Source organism: Halichoerus grypus, chromosome X (assembly GCF_964656455.1).
Source record: "Halichoerus grypus chromosome X, mHalGry1.hap1.1, whole genome shotgun sequence".
Taxonomy (NCBI): Eukaryota; Metazoa; Chordata; class Mammalia; order Carnivora; family Phocidae; genus Halichoerus; species Halichoerus grypus.
Genome location: NC_135727.1, coordinates 686,760 through 703,161, shown reverse-complemented (window position 1 = coordinate 703,161; position 16,402 = coordinate 686,760). Strand labels below are relative to the sequence as shown.

Sequence of the window (16,402 nt, the reverse complement as noted above, 5' to 3'; positions counted from 1 at the left end):
CAGAAAAGTTGCAAGAATAGTACAAAGGATTCCTGTGTGCCCTTTACCGAGATTCCTCAAATGTCAACAGTTTATCAAATTTCCATTATCATTTTTTCCTTATACCTATGAATAGTGTTTCCTGAACCATTTGAGAATACGTTACACACATAATGCCCCTTCCATGGACATTTCCTAAAGAACAGGTCCATTCTCTTACATAATAACAATAAAAGAGTCAATTCAGGACATTAAAATTCATACAGTACTATTACCTAGTCGATAGATAGTGTTCAAATTTCACCAGTTATCTTAGTAACACTGCTTGTAGTGGGAAACAACACTTTATTTTGGTCTTGGATGCAGGTTCACACATTGCATGTCATTATCATGACTCCGTGGTCTCCTTTGATCTTCTGTGAATGTAGGATTTTTGAAGACTGTAGGCCAGCTATTTTGGAAAATGTCCCTCATTTTGGATTTGTTTACATTTTTCATGATGAGATGCAGATTACGCACTTTTGGCAAAACTACCACAAAAGTCATGTTGCGTTCTTCTCAGTGATTTCTATCAGGAGGCACATGGTATCAATTTGTCCCATTACTGGTGGTTTCAACTTTGACTGGATGCTTAAGGTAGTGTCTTTGAAGTTTTCCACTGTAAAGTTACTCTTCCCTTTGAAATGAATAAGTATATTGTGGGGAGTTTTAGCATTCATCAGTGATTCTTTCCTAAATTCTTTATTACTAAGATGATTATCAAAGGCAAGGTTCTAATTCCATCATTCCTTTTACCAGTTGGGATTCTACTCCCAGGAAGGGCTTTCCCTACCCATTTGTTTATTTATTCATTCATTTATTTATATTTGTGTGTATATCTGGATTCTTATTTTATTCAGTGGGTTCTAATCCGTTGTTATCATTAGCTATTTTGAGGCATGCATTGTTTCAGAATCAACCAGTGGAAGCCCGTCCCATGTTCTTTTGACATGTTCTTTTGACATGTTCTCATTATTTGAGTACTGCTTGATTTTCTGGCACGAGATGTTCCACTTTCGTCTTGTTCTTTCCTGGATTTGGCATTTCTCCAAGGAGCCCTGATTCCTTTTATTTTTTAACAGCTTTATTGAGGTATAATTGCATACAATAAACTACACATGTTTAAAGTAGACAATTTGTTAAGTTTTGACATGTACATACCATCACCACAATCAAGATAATGAAAATATCCATCACCCACAAAATTTTCTTACTGCCCCTTTGTGATTCCTCCCTTACCACTCCCTGTCCCTCCTGCAACCGCAGAAGCCCTGATCTACAGTCACTATAGAGTAGCCTGCATTTTTTTTAGGGAAAAAATATACATATATATAGAATCATATACTCTGTACTTTTTGTCTGTCTCATTTCATACACCAGAATTATTTTGAGATTCATGTATGTTATAGCAGGTATCAATAGTTTACACCTTTTATTACAGAAAAGTATTAAATTGTATAAATATTACCACAGTTTGTTTATTCATTTGCCTGTTGATAGACATTTGAGTTACTTGCAGTTTTGGTTTATTACAAATAAAACTACTTTGAACCTCTGTGTACAAGTCTTTGCATGGATATGTGCTCTCTCTCCCCTTGGGGAGATGCTTAGGAGCAGACTGGTTGAATTATATGGCACATGTATATTTAACTTTTTAAGAAATTCCAGACTGTTTTCCAAAATAGTCTGCTGAGATTTTTGATTGGGATTATATTGAATATGGATCATTTTGGGGAGAATTAACATCTTAATAATACTGAGCGTTCCAATCTATGAACGTGTTATATCTCTCCATTTATTTAGGTCTTTAATTTTCTCAATAATGGTTTGTACATTGCTACATACAAGTCTTGCATATCTTTTGTCAGATTTATCCCTCCACATTTCATTTTTTTATCCTATTATAAATACTTTCATTTTAATTTCAATTTCCTATTGTTCATTGCTACTGTATAAAAATACAATTGATTTTTGTATATAGAATTTACATCCTACCTTTCTAAATTCACTTGTTAATTTTAGTACCTTTTTTGAAGAATCCATTGGATTACCCACATAGGTTGTCATCTGTGAATAAAAGCAGTTTTACTTCTTTCTTTCCAATCTGGATGCCTTCTGTTTATTTTTCTTACCTTACTGCACTCATTGGAATCTCCCAATAAACTGCTGAGGGCAGTCATGGTACCTTTCTTCCTGATCTTGGGGGAAATTATTCAGTCTTTTACTATTAAAGTATGATGTTACCTGAAGGTTTTTCCCCTTATTGATTTGAGGAAATTTACTTCCATCCCTAGTTTTCTGAGCATTCTCTTTTTCATCAATAATAAATGTTGCATTTTGTCAAATGCTTATTTGTATCTACTGAGATGATCCTATAGTGCTTTCTTTTTTAGTCTGTTAATATTGATGAATTACATTGGTTGAATTTTTATTGCTAAACCAACTTTTCACTCCTGGAATAAACCCCATCAGTCAGGAGGAATTATCCATTTTAAGTACTGCTAGATTTGATTTGCTAAAATTTTGTTCAGAATTTTTACACCTATCTACTTGAGGGATATTAGTATGTAGTTTTCTTTTCTTGTAAAGTCTTTCTCTAGCTTTGGTATCAGAAATGCTGGCTTCAGAAAACAAGTTGGACAGTATTGCCTCCTTTTCAATTTAACGGGAGAGTTTTTGTAGAATTGATAGTCTTTCTTCCTTAAGTATTCGGTAGAATTCACCAGTCAAGCCTTCTGGGCCTGGAATCTTCATTGTGGGAAGCTTTTCAACTACCAGTTTGATTTATTTAATAGATATAAGGCTATTCAGGCTATATATTTCTTCTTGAGTGAGCTTTGGTAATTTATATCTTTCAAGGGACTTATTTCATCTAAGTATTTGAATTTATTGGCATAAAGTTGTTAGAATAATATCTTTTATTGTTTATTATCTGTAAAATCATTGTAATGTCATCTGTCTTGTTACTATATTGGTAATTTATTTCTCTTTTCTGGTAAGTCTGGCTAGAAATGTAACAATTTTATTGAATATCTCAAAAAATCACTTTTGTTTCATTGATTTTCTCTGTTTATCTGTGTACTGTTCCATTTATGTCAACTCTGATAAATGATATTTCCTTCTCTTTGCTTACTTTGAGCTTCACTTGTTCTTTTTCTATTTTTTTTCTTCTATTTGTCTTAAGGTGTATGGAAGCTGAGTTCATTCATTTGAGATCTATTTTCTTTTTTTATAGAAATTTATGTAAATTTCCAAGTACTCCTTTAGTTGTATCTCACAAATCTTGCTGTGTTTTTCATTTTTATTCAGTTCAAAATAATTTGTAATTTTCCTTTTGACTTCCTCATTGATCCATAGGTTATGTATGTATGTATGTATGTATGTATTATACAGTTTTATTGAGATATAATTACATAAAACATTGTATAAGTTTTAGGTGTAGAGCATAATGATTTGATACATGTATATATTGCAAAATAATTAGCACAAGTTTAGTCAACATCCATCATCTTGCATAGTTACAAATTGCTTTTTTTTTTTTAAGATTTTATTTATTTGACAGAGAGAGAGAGAGAGAGTAGGAACACAAGCAGGGGGAGTGGGAGAGGGAGAAGCAGGCTTCCCGCGGAGCAGGGAGCCGGATGCGGGGCTCGATCCCAGGACCCTGGGATCATGACCTGAGCCGAAGGCAGATGCTTAACGACTGAGCCACTCAGGCACCCCTACAAATTGCTTTTGTGTGTGTGTGTGTGTGTGTGTGTGTGTGTGTGTGTGTGTGTGTGTGTGTATGATGAGATCTTTTAGGATTTATTCTCTTAGTAACTGTCAAATATATAATACAGTATTGTTAACTATAGTCATCATGTTGTACATTACATCCCCAGGACTTATTTATGTTTTAATTAGATGAATTTACCTATTAAAGAAAACTATTTTAAAATTAGATAGCAAAGACAAACCCAACTCTATGTTCTATGCGAGAGTCAAACAAAACACAAAGATTCAAAAAGGCTAAAAATAAAGGGATGGGCAAAAATATATCAGGAACATGGGAACAGTAAGAAAGCAGGAGTTGCAAGATCAGGATCAAAGGCAAGGAAGCTCACTATTTCTTTTTTCTTTATTCTTTTTTTTGCGTGTATTTTCACTGAGATAATTTTTCCATATTTTATTATTTTTTTTAAGTTTAAGTTTTTATTTTCACTCCAGTTAGTTAACATATAGTGTAGTATTAGATTGTATACAGTATAGTGATTCAACACTTCCGTACAACACCCGGTGCTCATTGCAAGTGCACTCCTTCATCTCCATCACCTATTTCGCCCATTCCCCCACCGACCTCCCCTAAGGGGACCATCAGTACATTCTCTATAGTTAAGAGTCTGTTTCTTGGTTTGCTTCCTCTCTTTTTTCCCCCTTTGTTCATTTGTTTTGTTTCTTAAATTCCACACAAGTGAAATCACATGGTATTTGTCTTTCTCTGACTGACTTATTTCACTTAGCATTATACTCTCTAGATCCATTCATGTCATTGCAAATGGCAGGATTTCTTTCTTTTTGATGGCCGAGTAGTATTCCATTGTGTATACATACCACATCTTCTTCATCCATTCATCTGTCAGTGGACACTTGGGCTGTTTCCATACTTTGGCTGTTGTTGATAATGCTGCTATGAACATCAGGGTACATGATTCCCTTTGAATTAGTATGTTTGTATTCTTTAGGTAAATACTTAGTAGTGCAATTGTGGGATTATAGGATAGTTTTATTTTTAACTTTTTGAGGAACCTCCATACTGATTTCCATAGTGGCTGCACCAGTTTGCATTCCCACCAACAGTATAAGAGGATTCCTTTTCCTCTACATCCTCACCAGCACCTGTTGTTTCTTGTATTTTTGATTTTAGCAGTTCTGGCAGATGTGAGCTGATATTGTAGGTTTGATTTGCATTTCCCTGAGGATCAGTGATGTTGAGTATCTTTTCATGTGTCTGTTGGCCATCTGGATGTCTTCTTTGGAAAATGTCTATTCATGTCTTCTGCCCATTTTTTAATTGGCTGCCCATCTTTTAATTGGATGATTCATGTTTTGGGTGTTGAGTTTTATAAGGTCTTTCTATATTTTGGATACTAACCTTTTATCAGATATGTCATTTGCAGATATCTTCTCCCATCGCTTCTCGGCCTTTTGGCTAAGGTCAAGTGCAGATATCTTCTCCCATTCAGTAGGTTACCATTTCCAGTACTCTTCATTTCTGTTTCCATCTGTTATCATTTTCTTTCTTCTTAAATGTCTTTTAATGTTTCTGGTAGTGTAAGTCTTCTGGTGAAATATTCTTTCAACTTTCGTATGTCTGAAAAAAGTCTTCAATTCTATCTTTAAAAAATATTTTCAATAGGTAAAAAAACTCTAGGGTGGCCATTTTTTCTTTCAGAACTATAAAGATATTTCTCTACCATCCAATGAGAAACCGGCTATCATCTTTACCTTTGTTTCTGTTTACTTAATATGACTTTTTTTCTGACTTCTCTTAAGATTTTCTCTTTTTCACAGTTTTAAGCTATTTGATTATAGTGTGCCATGGTGTAATTGTTTTCATGTGTTCTGTACTTGGGTTTCATTGAGCTTAGACATGTGGATTTATATTTTTCATCAAATTTACAAAAATCTCAGCTATTATTTCTACAAGTTTTTTTTTTTTTTTTTTCTGTTCCACTCTCTCGTTTTCTTTGGATATTCCAATTATACACATATTTGGCCACTTGACGTTGTCTCACAGTTCACTGATGTTGTGTTCATTGTTTTTTGGTCTTTTTTTTTTTCTATCTGTGATTTATATAGTTTCTATTGCTATGTCTTCAAGTTCACTAATCTTTCCTTCTGTAATATTTAATTTCCTGTTAATCCTATCCATTTTCAATCTTTCCTCTAGCTTCCTGTACACACACAGAATATTTATAATGATAATGGTTATTTCAAGAAGCTTTTCTTCTAATTCTTTCATCTTTGATATTTCTTGCTCTATTTTGGTTGATTTATTTTTTTCTTATGTATGGGTCACATTTTTCTGCTTCTTCCTATGCCTAGTAATTTTATATGAATGCCAGATACTGTTAATTTTACTAAATAACCCTTTGAGGTTTCATATCTAGCCAGAAAGCACTTTGCTTATCAGCTTTCTTTTATTGTTAGAAAGAAAACTCATGTATCTGATCTTATTTTTTTCTTTCTAAAGAAAAGTTAATAGGTTTCTGCAACTCTAAGGAACGTTTTGTCACCAAAAATTAAGGAACGTTTGAATTGAATAGACTGGAAGGTGTGGAGAAAGAAAAATGAGTTAGACCAGTCATTCCCAAACTTGGCTGAACATTGGAATCACCTGAGTAGTTTAAAAAATACACTGAGCCAATCTGAAAAGGCTATATACTACACGATTCCAACTATAAGACGTGCTATACAAGGAAAGGAAAAACTATGGATACAATAAGAAGATAAGTGGTTGCTAGGGGTTAGGGAGGAGAGAGGGTTGAATAGGGAGCATAGAGGATTTTTTAGGGCAGTGAAATTATCCTGTATGATGTTATAATGGTGGATACATGCTATTATACATTTGTGAAAACCCACAAAATGTACAACCCCAAGAGTGAATCTTTTTTTTTTTTAAATTTTATTTATTTATTTGAGAGAGAGAGAGAGAAAGAGAGAGAGAGCAAGAGGGAGAGGAAGAGGGCAAAGAATCTGAAGCAGACTCTGTGCAAGGCACAGAGCCCGATGTGGGGCTCGATTATGACCTGAGCCAAAACCAAGAGTCAGACACTTAACCGACTGAGCCACCCAGGCACCCCAGTATTTGTGAATTTCTTACCTAGTTTCCTTCAGGGGAGAGAATGGGAACTGAGGGCCACTGGTGAACACTGAGTTAGAAGAAGTGAGCATTTATATGAGTAATCCCATCTACATCATGAATCTGATGGAATCATTGAAAAATCTGCAGCTACTCTTCCCCAGGCTTTGTGATCAATGTGTTCAACCCCAATGGCAACTTCTCAACCAAAAACAGCATCAATTAGCTATTCCCCTTGTCTGGGGGAGTGAACATAAGGACCTTGAACTCCCAAGGCCTCCGTTAAGTTTATGAAAGTGGCCTCACATTTTCTAGGAGAGTGGGGAATATTGACTCTGCAAATGGGCTTCTAATTTGCTCCCCAGATGAGCTCAGTTTGAATTCAGTCAACTTTGAAGTTGAGCTACTAAATGAATGACAGGAATGTCTAATCTTTGAGTATACTGTATCCCAAAATTTCTATTAAGGGTATAGAAAACTTCTGATTATGACAACTCGGCATTAAAAACTAACCCATTCTTGATATATATCCAAAGAAAATGAAATACGGATCTCAAAATGATATCTGTAGTCCAGTGTTCTTTGCAGAATTATTCACAATAGTCAAGATACAAAAACAACCTAAAGGTCTGTCAATGGATGAATTGAAATAAATAAAAATAGTCAAACTCATTGAAGCAGAGAGTAGAATGGTGGTTGCCATGGCAGGAGTGGTGGAAGGGAAAATGAGGGAGTGTTGGTCAAAGGGTACAAAGTTTCAGGATGAATGAATTCTGGAGATCTAATGCACAACATGGTGACTACCGTTTACTGTATTATAAACTTGAAATTTTCTAAGAAGGTAGATCTCAAGTATTCTTACAGACACACAAAGAATGGTAACTATGTGAGGTAATGGATATGTTAATTGGCCTGAGTGTGGTGATCATTTTACTCAAAATATCATTATCAAAACAAAGATTTGTACACCTTAGATATCTATAATTCCTTTTCGTCAATTATACCAAAATAAAGCTAGAAACAAACAAACATAAAACGGACCTGAATCGATTGTCTTGCAGGTATGAGAGGATTGAAATTCCCATCCATATTGTACCTCATGTAACCATTGGGAAGGTGTGCCTTGAATCAGCAGTTGAGCTGCCCAAGATCCTGTGCCAAGAGGAGCAGGACGCATACAGGAGGATCCACAGGTAGGGCCCTCGCTCCTCTCCTGTCTCTACCTCTCAGGGCCTGGGCCCGCTTCTCCTCTTCTTGAGTCCCCTTTCCTTTCACCTCTCTGTGAGAAGATGTGTTAATAATCTATTTAACATTCATTTCTCTCCTACTGCACTTTGGCTCCTTCAAGGGCAATGGTACTTTTTGGATGTTAAAAACAAAACCGAAAACAACTGCATCTTAGCAGCCCTATTGCCAAGCACTGGGTCTTACCCACGAAATGTGTACTATATGAAGTGACAGACAGCAATTGCAAATTATCTCTTTGAATTCTCTTGAAGTTCTGAATAAAAGTACATCCTCCAAATCATGAAAAATTTAACTATGATGGAATTTAAATTATACATATCAATCCAATTCGCAAAGGTCTGGTGCAGTTTATCATTTTGTTACATAGTCTATGACCATTTTGTTTTCCCTTCACTGCTGCTTTGCTACTAACCTAAACTGTTTTATCCCTTTAGCCTTACACATCTGGACTCAGTAACCAAGATCCATAATGGCTCAGGTAAGATTGCTGTTTTCTAGAATATAGGCAGTGAGGGTGCCTGGGTGGCTCAGTCATTAAAGCGTCTGCCTTTGGCTCAGGTCATGATCTCGGGGTCCTGGGATCGAGCCCCCGTCAGGCTCCCTGCTCGGTGGGAGGCCTGCTTCTCCCTTTCCCTCTCCCTCTGCTGCTCCCCCTGCTTGTGCTCTCTCACTCTCTCTCTTGAATAAATAAATAAAATCTTTAAAAAAAAAAGACTTTAAAAAATAAAATATAGGCAGTGATCTCTGAAATACTCAGCTGACAGAAACAAATTTAGTTTATGTGCTTGAAGTAATAGGTTCAAGTTCTCCTTGAATTTCCTTTTCCAAGAGCTTTGCCATTCATTAATCCTGCTCCCAACTTTTCTTTTGAACCCTGCAGACCCTTTACTGTATATGCTACCTAGAGTAAGGCTGGAGGAAAGACTGGGACGAACTTTATGATCGACTTTCTCGGTGGTATGCTGGTACATGTTAAATACCCAGTTCTCAGGGAGGAGGAAGGGCCCTGATTTTTTGTGTTTGCCAGTTTCCATGGTGTAATACTCCTACCATGGCTGATTTTAAACAACTAATGTGGCCTCAACCAGCTCACAGACTTCTGAAATTTCAGTAGTTGGCTTTCATGGGCTGATCTAAATTGGTTCCAGCACAGCACTACCAGCCTAGTATGGTGGGAGTTGAAAGAGATGGATAGACAGACAGATAAAAGGGAAGGTATGAAGGAAGAAATCTTTTCATGTCAATAAACACAGAAGGAATTCCTATACAAGGCCAAGGAGCAGAAGACTCAATACAATATACATACTGAATCACTTTCCTCCAGCATACACACCTACCCTACCATACCTTCTCTTTGAATAACCCTGATTCCCAGACCACTTTGTGTAGTCTTTCCCAGTGACTGGCAGAGTCACCAGTGAGGAAGAAAGGGAGGCTTTCAAGTTATAGGCCATTACTTTGAGAGGAAAAGAAGAGATAGCTTGGTATATCTCTCCCATCATTTCTGTCTGGAGGTAAAATACGGCGAAGAATTAAAAGTTGGTAGTATATGACATGTAGCCATATTCTAAAGCCACAGTAATTTATTTTATTTTATTTTAAAGATTCTATTTATTTACAGCGAGAGAGGGAACACAAGCAGGGGGGAGTGGAGAGGGAGAAGCAGGCTTCCCGCCAAGCAAGGAGCCTGACGCGGGGCTCGATCCTAGGACCCCAGGACCATGACCTGAGCCGAAGGCAGATGCCTAATGACTGAGCCACCCAGGTGCCCCCACAGTAATTTAAATAGTATGGTAATAACTAAAAAATGAACAAATAAATCAGTAGAACTGAATAGAGCCCACAAATGGGCCCAATGTGTGTATAAGAATTTATATTTAAGAAAGATATTACTTCAAATCAATAAAAAAGGATGGATTATATACCAGTGTTGGGACAGTTCCTTTGTTTGATAGTTTCTTCATTCAGGAAGTATCTGTGTGCCAGCTCTCAGCTCGGCACTATTCCAGGCACTGGGGTTCAGTGCTGAACAAAAGAGACATTCTTAACTTTCATGGACTTCTGTTCTTCTATTTCCATTTGGGGGAAAATAGATTCCTAACTAACATCATACACAAAAAATAAATTCCAGATGTAGTTAAGCTTTTTAAAAAATGTTTAAGTTTGTTTGTTTGTTTATGTAATCTCTACACCCAATGTGGGGCTCAAACTCATGACCCTGAGATCAAGAGTTGCAGGCTCTTCTGACTGAGCCAGCCAAGCGCCTCTATATTTGAACTTTGACTATTAAATGTGGGATAGCCACTTTGGGAAAGAGTTAGCAATTACAGTTACCAAATGTTCCACCAGTTGTACGTATACCCCAAAGAGCTGAAAACAGGTGTTCAAATGAAAACTTGCATAGGAATATTCATAGCAGCATTATTCACAATAGCCAAAAGGTGGAAACAACCCAGTGTCTGTCAGTGGGTGAATGGACAAAGTGTGATCCATCCATACAATGGAGTACTGTTCAACAACAAAAAGGACTACTGATACATGAACCACCTGGATGAATCTCAAGAGCATTATGCCAAGTGAAAGCAGGATTACACAAAATGCTACATACTTTATTGTTCCATTTATATGAAATTCAAGAATAGGCAAAAGTCATCTGTGGTGCCAGCAAGTAGATCAGCAGCTGCTGGGGCCAAAGGGCAAAGGGAACTGCAGAGGGGCCTCTGGGCTGATGGAAAGGATCTGTTTCTTCACTAGAGATCGTTACCACAGGTACACGTTTGTCAAAACTCAGTGAACTGTACACTTTAAATGGGGTCATTTTATTGTCTACAAATTATGCCCTTTATAGCTCATTTTATTTTATTTTTTAAGATTTTATTTATTTGAGAGAGAGAGAGAGAGCATGAACAGGGTGGAGGGGCAGAGGGAGAGGGAGAAGCAGGCTCCCCACCGAGCAGGGATCCCGATGCAGGACTTGATCCTAGGACCCTGGGATTATGACCTCAGCTGAAAACAGACACCTAACTGACTGAACCACCCAGGCGCCCCCCCCCCTTTCTAGCTCATTTTAAAAGTTAAAAAAATACAGGAGGAAAATAAAGAGGATATTTTTCAAACTCTGGAAAGACTTGGCCTAATTAAGCTGACTAAGAAAGAATGAAAGACTTGGGATGCCTGGGTGGCTCAGTCGTTAAGCGTCTGCCTTCGGCTCAGGTCATGATCCCAGGGTCCTGGGATCGAGCCCTGCATTGGGCTCCCTGCTCAGCGGGGAGTCTGCTTCTCCCTCTCCCTCTGCCCCTCCCCCTGCTCATGCATGCTCTCTCTCTCTCTCTCAAATAAAATCTTTAAAAAAAAAAAGAATGAAAGACTTTTATAGAAAAATCAAATTGTTCATAAATATCTTTAGAAGAAGTATGGATTAAGATGGCAGTTTTTCACCTTTTCTTTTGGCAAAGATTAAATTGAGAGGTATTTAGGTGAAGATGTGGAGGAAGTGAACGCTCCCATATACTGTTCCTGGAGGTATAATTTGGTGCAATCTGGAAAATACTGGCTAATCAGTTTTATTTATTTATTTTTAAAGATTTTATTTTATTTATTTGACAGAGAGAGAGAGAGACAGCTAGAGAGGGAACACAAGCAGGGGGAGTGGGAGAGGGAGAAGCAGGCTTCCTGCAGAGCAGGGAGTCCGATGCGGGGCTCGATCCCAGGACCCTGGGATCATGACCTGAGCCAAAGGCAGACGCTTAATGACTGAGCCACCCAGGCGCCTCTGGCTAATCAGTTTTAAAATAAATATGTATTTGAATCTAACAGTTCCACCTCTAGAAATGTATCCTTCAAAAATTTGTAGGACAAGTATGCAAAAATAAATTTAAAGGGATATTAACCACAGTCTTTGTAATAGCAAAAAAATGGATGCCACTGAAGTGTCCGTCAGTAGAAGACTCATTAAATTGGTACATCAATGGGGCGCCTGAGTGGTGCAGTTGAAACTCTTGGTTTCAGTTCAGGTCACGATCTCAGGGTTGTGAGATGGAGCCCCTTATCGGGCTCCATGCTCAGTGTGGAGTCTGCTTGAGGCTCTCTCTCCTTCTCCCTCCCCATCTGCCCCTGCCCTGCTCGTGCTCTTTCTCTCTCTCTCTCTAACATAAATAAATACATCTTTAAATTGGTACATCCATTCTGATGAATATTGTGCAGCCCTTAAGAAAGAAAGCCAGATCTTTCCTGACACAGAAAGATGTCATTGTTATGTGGTAAAAAAGTAACATCCAAAATCATACAGTTTTTATTCAAAAGTATACATACAAATGTACACAGGTACACAGGTATGTCGTATACATACATCTTGGAAGATATTACAGTGGTCATTTTCAGTAAGTCATATATTTTTTTAAAGATTTTATTTATTTGAGAGAGAGACAGCACGAGCAGGGTGGAGGGGCAGAGGGAGAGGGAGAAGCAGACTCCCAGCTGAGCAGGGAGCCTGACACAGGGCTCAATCCCAAGAATCATGCCCTGAACCAAAGGCAGATGTTTAACCGACTGAGCCACCCAGCCACCCAGGTGTCCCTCAATAAGTCATGTATTATGAAGGAGAGAAAGGTATTTCCATTAGGCAGAGTTTGTTTTAGAATGAGTACTATAAGGGCACCTGGGTGGCTCAGTTGGTTAAGCGTCTGCCTTCGGCTCAGATCATGATCTCAGGGTCCTGGGATCGAGCCCCGCATCAGGCTCCCTGCTCCACAGGGAGCCTGCTTCTTCCTCTCCCGCTTCCCCTGCTTGTGCTTTCTCTCTGTCCGTCAAATAAGTAAATAAAATCTTAAAAGAAATGAGTGCTATAGAATCTTTGTCTCACCATCAAGCTGAATATGAAAGATGGTAACTCCCTTGCTCTTCATCTCTCTGTTTTTTCCTCATTTTGAAAGAGTAGCTTTCAGGTGAGTTGAATTAATGTATTTATTTCTTAAATATGCAAAACATTTGAGCAATTTTCCTAGTGGACTTGTGGAAAACTAAGTTGCAGAAAGCAGAGTTCTAGCTCTCTAGGGTTTATGGTCATTTGTCATTTACACCGTGCAAAGGCCTAAGGGCTGGGGAAAGAAACCTATAGTTCTCAGCCCTTTTGTGTAAGGGAGTAAAGATCTGGTTATCTTTCTTCTCTCTGCATAGCCGGGCTTCCCTCTGGCTGATGGATCTAGGGATATTCAGAATGGCCTCAAAATAGGTGTCTTCTTTGCTCAGCTCTTCTGTCTTTCTCCTGGCTAGCGATACAAAATCATCTGCTAGTCCTACCTCCTGCTCCAACTGCTTCTTTCTGTGCTCACAACTGGGGAGCCGTTGGTGGTGGAGGGTTATCTCATCCGTGTTCTTCCTGTTGAAGTGTTCACCAAGAATCTGTGCAGTCAAATGTCAGCAGTCAGCGGGCCTCTCCTGCAGTGGCTGGAGGACAGACTGGAGCAAAACCAACAGCATCTGCAGGAGCTGCAACAAGAAAAGGAAGAGCTTCTGCAAGAACTTTCTTCTCTAGAATAAAGTCAGAGAACAGTGGGGTAAACAAACTTTTTTTCTTCCATTTGTATATTAAGCATGGTCTGAAAATTCACCCACCTCGTGTGTAGTCAGACAGTGGAGCAGCTCTCTTTATCTCCCAGTGGATGAGTTTTAATAATGCAATAAACACAAGATGTCTTCCTGAAAGTTTCATTAGGAATCAGTGAACACTCTTACCTGTAACTGGCCTACAAAGTACATATGAAGATGCTTTAAGTAGACAAAGTTTTTTTAAAGGCTATGGGAGGTCCATTGGCAAGGACATCTTGTAATAAAATGTCCTAGGAACATATTTTAAATACTTACTTCTCCCTTGTTTAACTTTGAAGTCCTTATTTTCAATTTTAGACACTCCCTAGAGTAAGCTAAAGGAAGAAGAGTATTTCATGTTTCAATTTTATAGTTACGAGGTTTATGTTGGACAGGTACACGAGTATACTAGAGTTAGTGGAAGGAAGTGAAGGTGACTTATTAGCACCCCGCCTCTACTCTTAGCCCTCATTGAGAGGCATATGTCTTACGTCTTCCTTCTTGATCTCTAAAATATTAGGTATTCTAAGATACCTATCAAAGGTTGAATCTGTGTGGGTGCCCTTTCTAACCATATAGATGAGTTCTAGCATATTTGACTCTGAAGCAAATTCCTATTGAGCAGATCCTATTTACCTCGGAACTTCCATTATAATATAAATATGTTTTTCCAGAAACATTAAGGACCTAGGATGTAACAAAAATCATGTTTTAACAAGTTCTGTTGCATTACTCTTTCCGTGTATAACCACAAAAGGTAAGTGCGTCTTTAGAAAAGAGTCAAGCCTATTGCATACTGGAAATTAAAGTGGGCATTGGAGGAGGTGGGAAGAAAGAAAACAATCCCAACAATAGTGACAAAGGGTTGGGTTTTGTGTTTGTTTTTTCTTCTTGTTTCTCCCTAGATTATTGTTTTTCATATTTCAATGTGAAATGCACCTGTAGTCCACCTGCATGAGAATCACTTGGAGGTCAAACTTTATCTCTGGGGGTGGAACCGAGAAATCTTCATGAACCCCCAGCTGATTCTAAGGCATACTATAGTTTAAAAACCACTACCGTAGGGCATATGGAGTGTAAATGCTGTATTTTCCTTAATTTCCCACAGCCACAGTTCTTCTCTATTCTTTTCTTTCCCTATAGGAAAAATGAAAATATCCAGGTATAAAATTAATTAAGCTAAATCAATTTTGAAGAAGTTGGAGGACTCACATTACCTGACTTCAAGACTTGCTCTAAAGCTACAGTAATCAAGACAGTGTGGTTTATGCCCAACTGATTTTGACAAAGGGTAAAAGCATTTCAGTGGAGTAGGATAGACAGTCTTTTCAACAAATTATGCTGGAGCAATTGATACCCATAGGCAAAAAAATGAACTTTGAACTAAACTGCACACCTTAGACAGAAATTAACTCAAAATATATCATGAACTTAGATGTAAGATGTAAAACTATAAAACTTTTAGGAAAAAAATCATAGAAAAATCATCAGGACCTTGGGCTAGGCAACAAGCTCTTGGCCTTCACTACAAAAGCACAGTCCTAAGAGGAAAACAATATACTGGACTTCATCAAAATGAAAAACTTTTGCTCTGTAAAAAATTTAAGAGGAGGAAATCATTGAGAGAAATTATTTGCAAACCGTATGTCTGATCAATCTAGACTAGATAAAGTCAACAATAAAAAAACCATCCAATTGCAAATGAGCAAAAGACATGAATAGACATTTCACTAAAGAGGATATATGGATGGCACATGAAAAGATGTTGAACTTCGGTAGTCATCAGGGAATGCAAATTAAAACCACACTGAATTATGATTACATACTTATCAGAATGGCTAAAGAAAAAATAATGAAAATACCAGATGCTGTTGAGCATACAAACTGGATCTCTCATACATTACTTATAGGAATGTTAAATGGTACAGCTACTCTAGAAAAGAGTTTGGGAATTTCTAATAAAGTTAAACATCCATGTATCAGACAACCCAGCAGTTGCACTCCTGGATTTTTATCCCGGAGAAATGAGAAGCTATGATGGCACAAAAATTTGTACACAGATGTTCTTAGCAGCTTATTTGTAAGAGCTAAAAACTGGAAATAACCCAGATGTTCTGCAATTGAGTGAGTGATTAAACCAAACATCCGTACCATGGAATACTACTCTGCAATGAAGAGAAACAGATGACTATTGATATACACAACTTGGGTAGACCTCAAGGGTATTATGATGAATGAAAAGGCCAGTCTCAAAAGGTCACATACTATATGATTGCATTCTTGAAATGACAAAATTCTAGAAATGAAGAATAGATTAATGATTGCCAGGGATAGGGACTGGAGGGGGTATGGGATATGTGTGACTATAAAGGGATAACACAGGATGTTCATTTGTGCTGATGGAACAGTTCTGTATCTTGATTATGGTGTTGATTACATTATCTGTGCTAAAACTACATAGACCTACACACACCCACAAATGAACGCATGTGAAATCTAGTGAAACTGAATAAGGTCTGTAGTCGAGTTAGCAGTATTGTGCTATTGTCAATATGTCAGTTTTGAAGTTGTACTATAGTAACATAAGATCTTGCCACTGGGGGGAAACTGGGTAAAGGGTACATGGGACTCACTGTACTATTTTTGCAACTTCCTGTAAATCTATAATTATTACAAAATAAAAAGTTAGACGTATTAAATAAGGAA

The 16,402-nt window shown here is 37.7% G+C and overlaps 1 protein-coding gene across 1 annotated transcript in view; it reads left to right on the top strand.

The window, feature by feature from the left end:
- Positions 1-16,402, top strand: part of BRCC3 (BRCA1/BRCA2-containing complex subunit 3) — a 52,385-nt gene extending 35,983 nt beyond the window's left edge. Inside the window, exons 9-12 of the mRNA XM_078065034.1 lie at positions 7,924-8,055; positions 8,545-8,588; positions 13,497-13,665; positions 14,840-16,402. Coding sequence (XP_077921160.1) covers positions 7,924-8,055; positions 8,545-8,588; positions 13,497-13,648 — 328 coding nt within the window. The 3' untranslated portion in view covers positions 13,649-13,665; positions 14,840-16,402. The remainder of the gene's footprint in view (positions 1-7,923; positions 8,056-8,544; positions 8,589-13,496; positions 13,666-14,839) is intronic.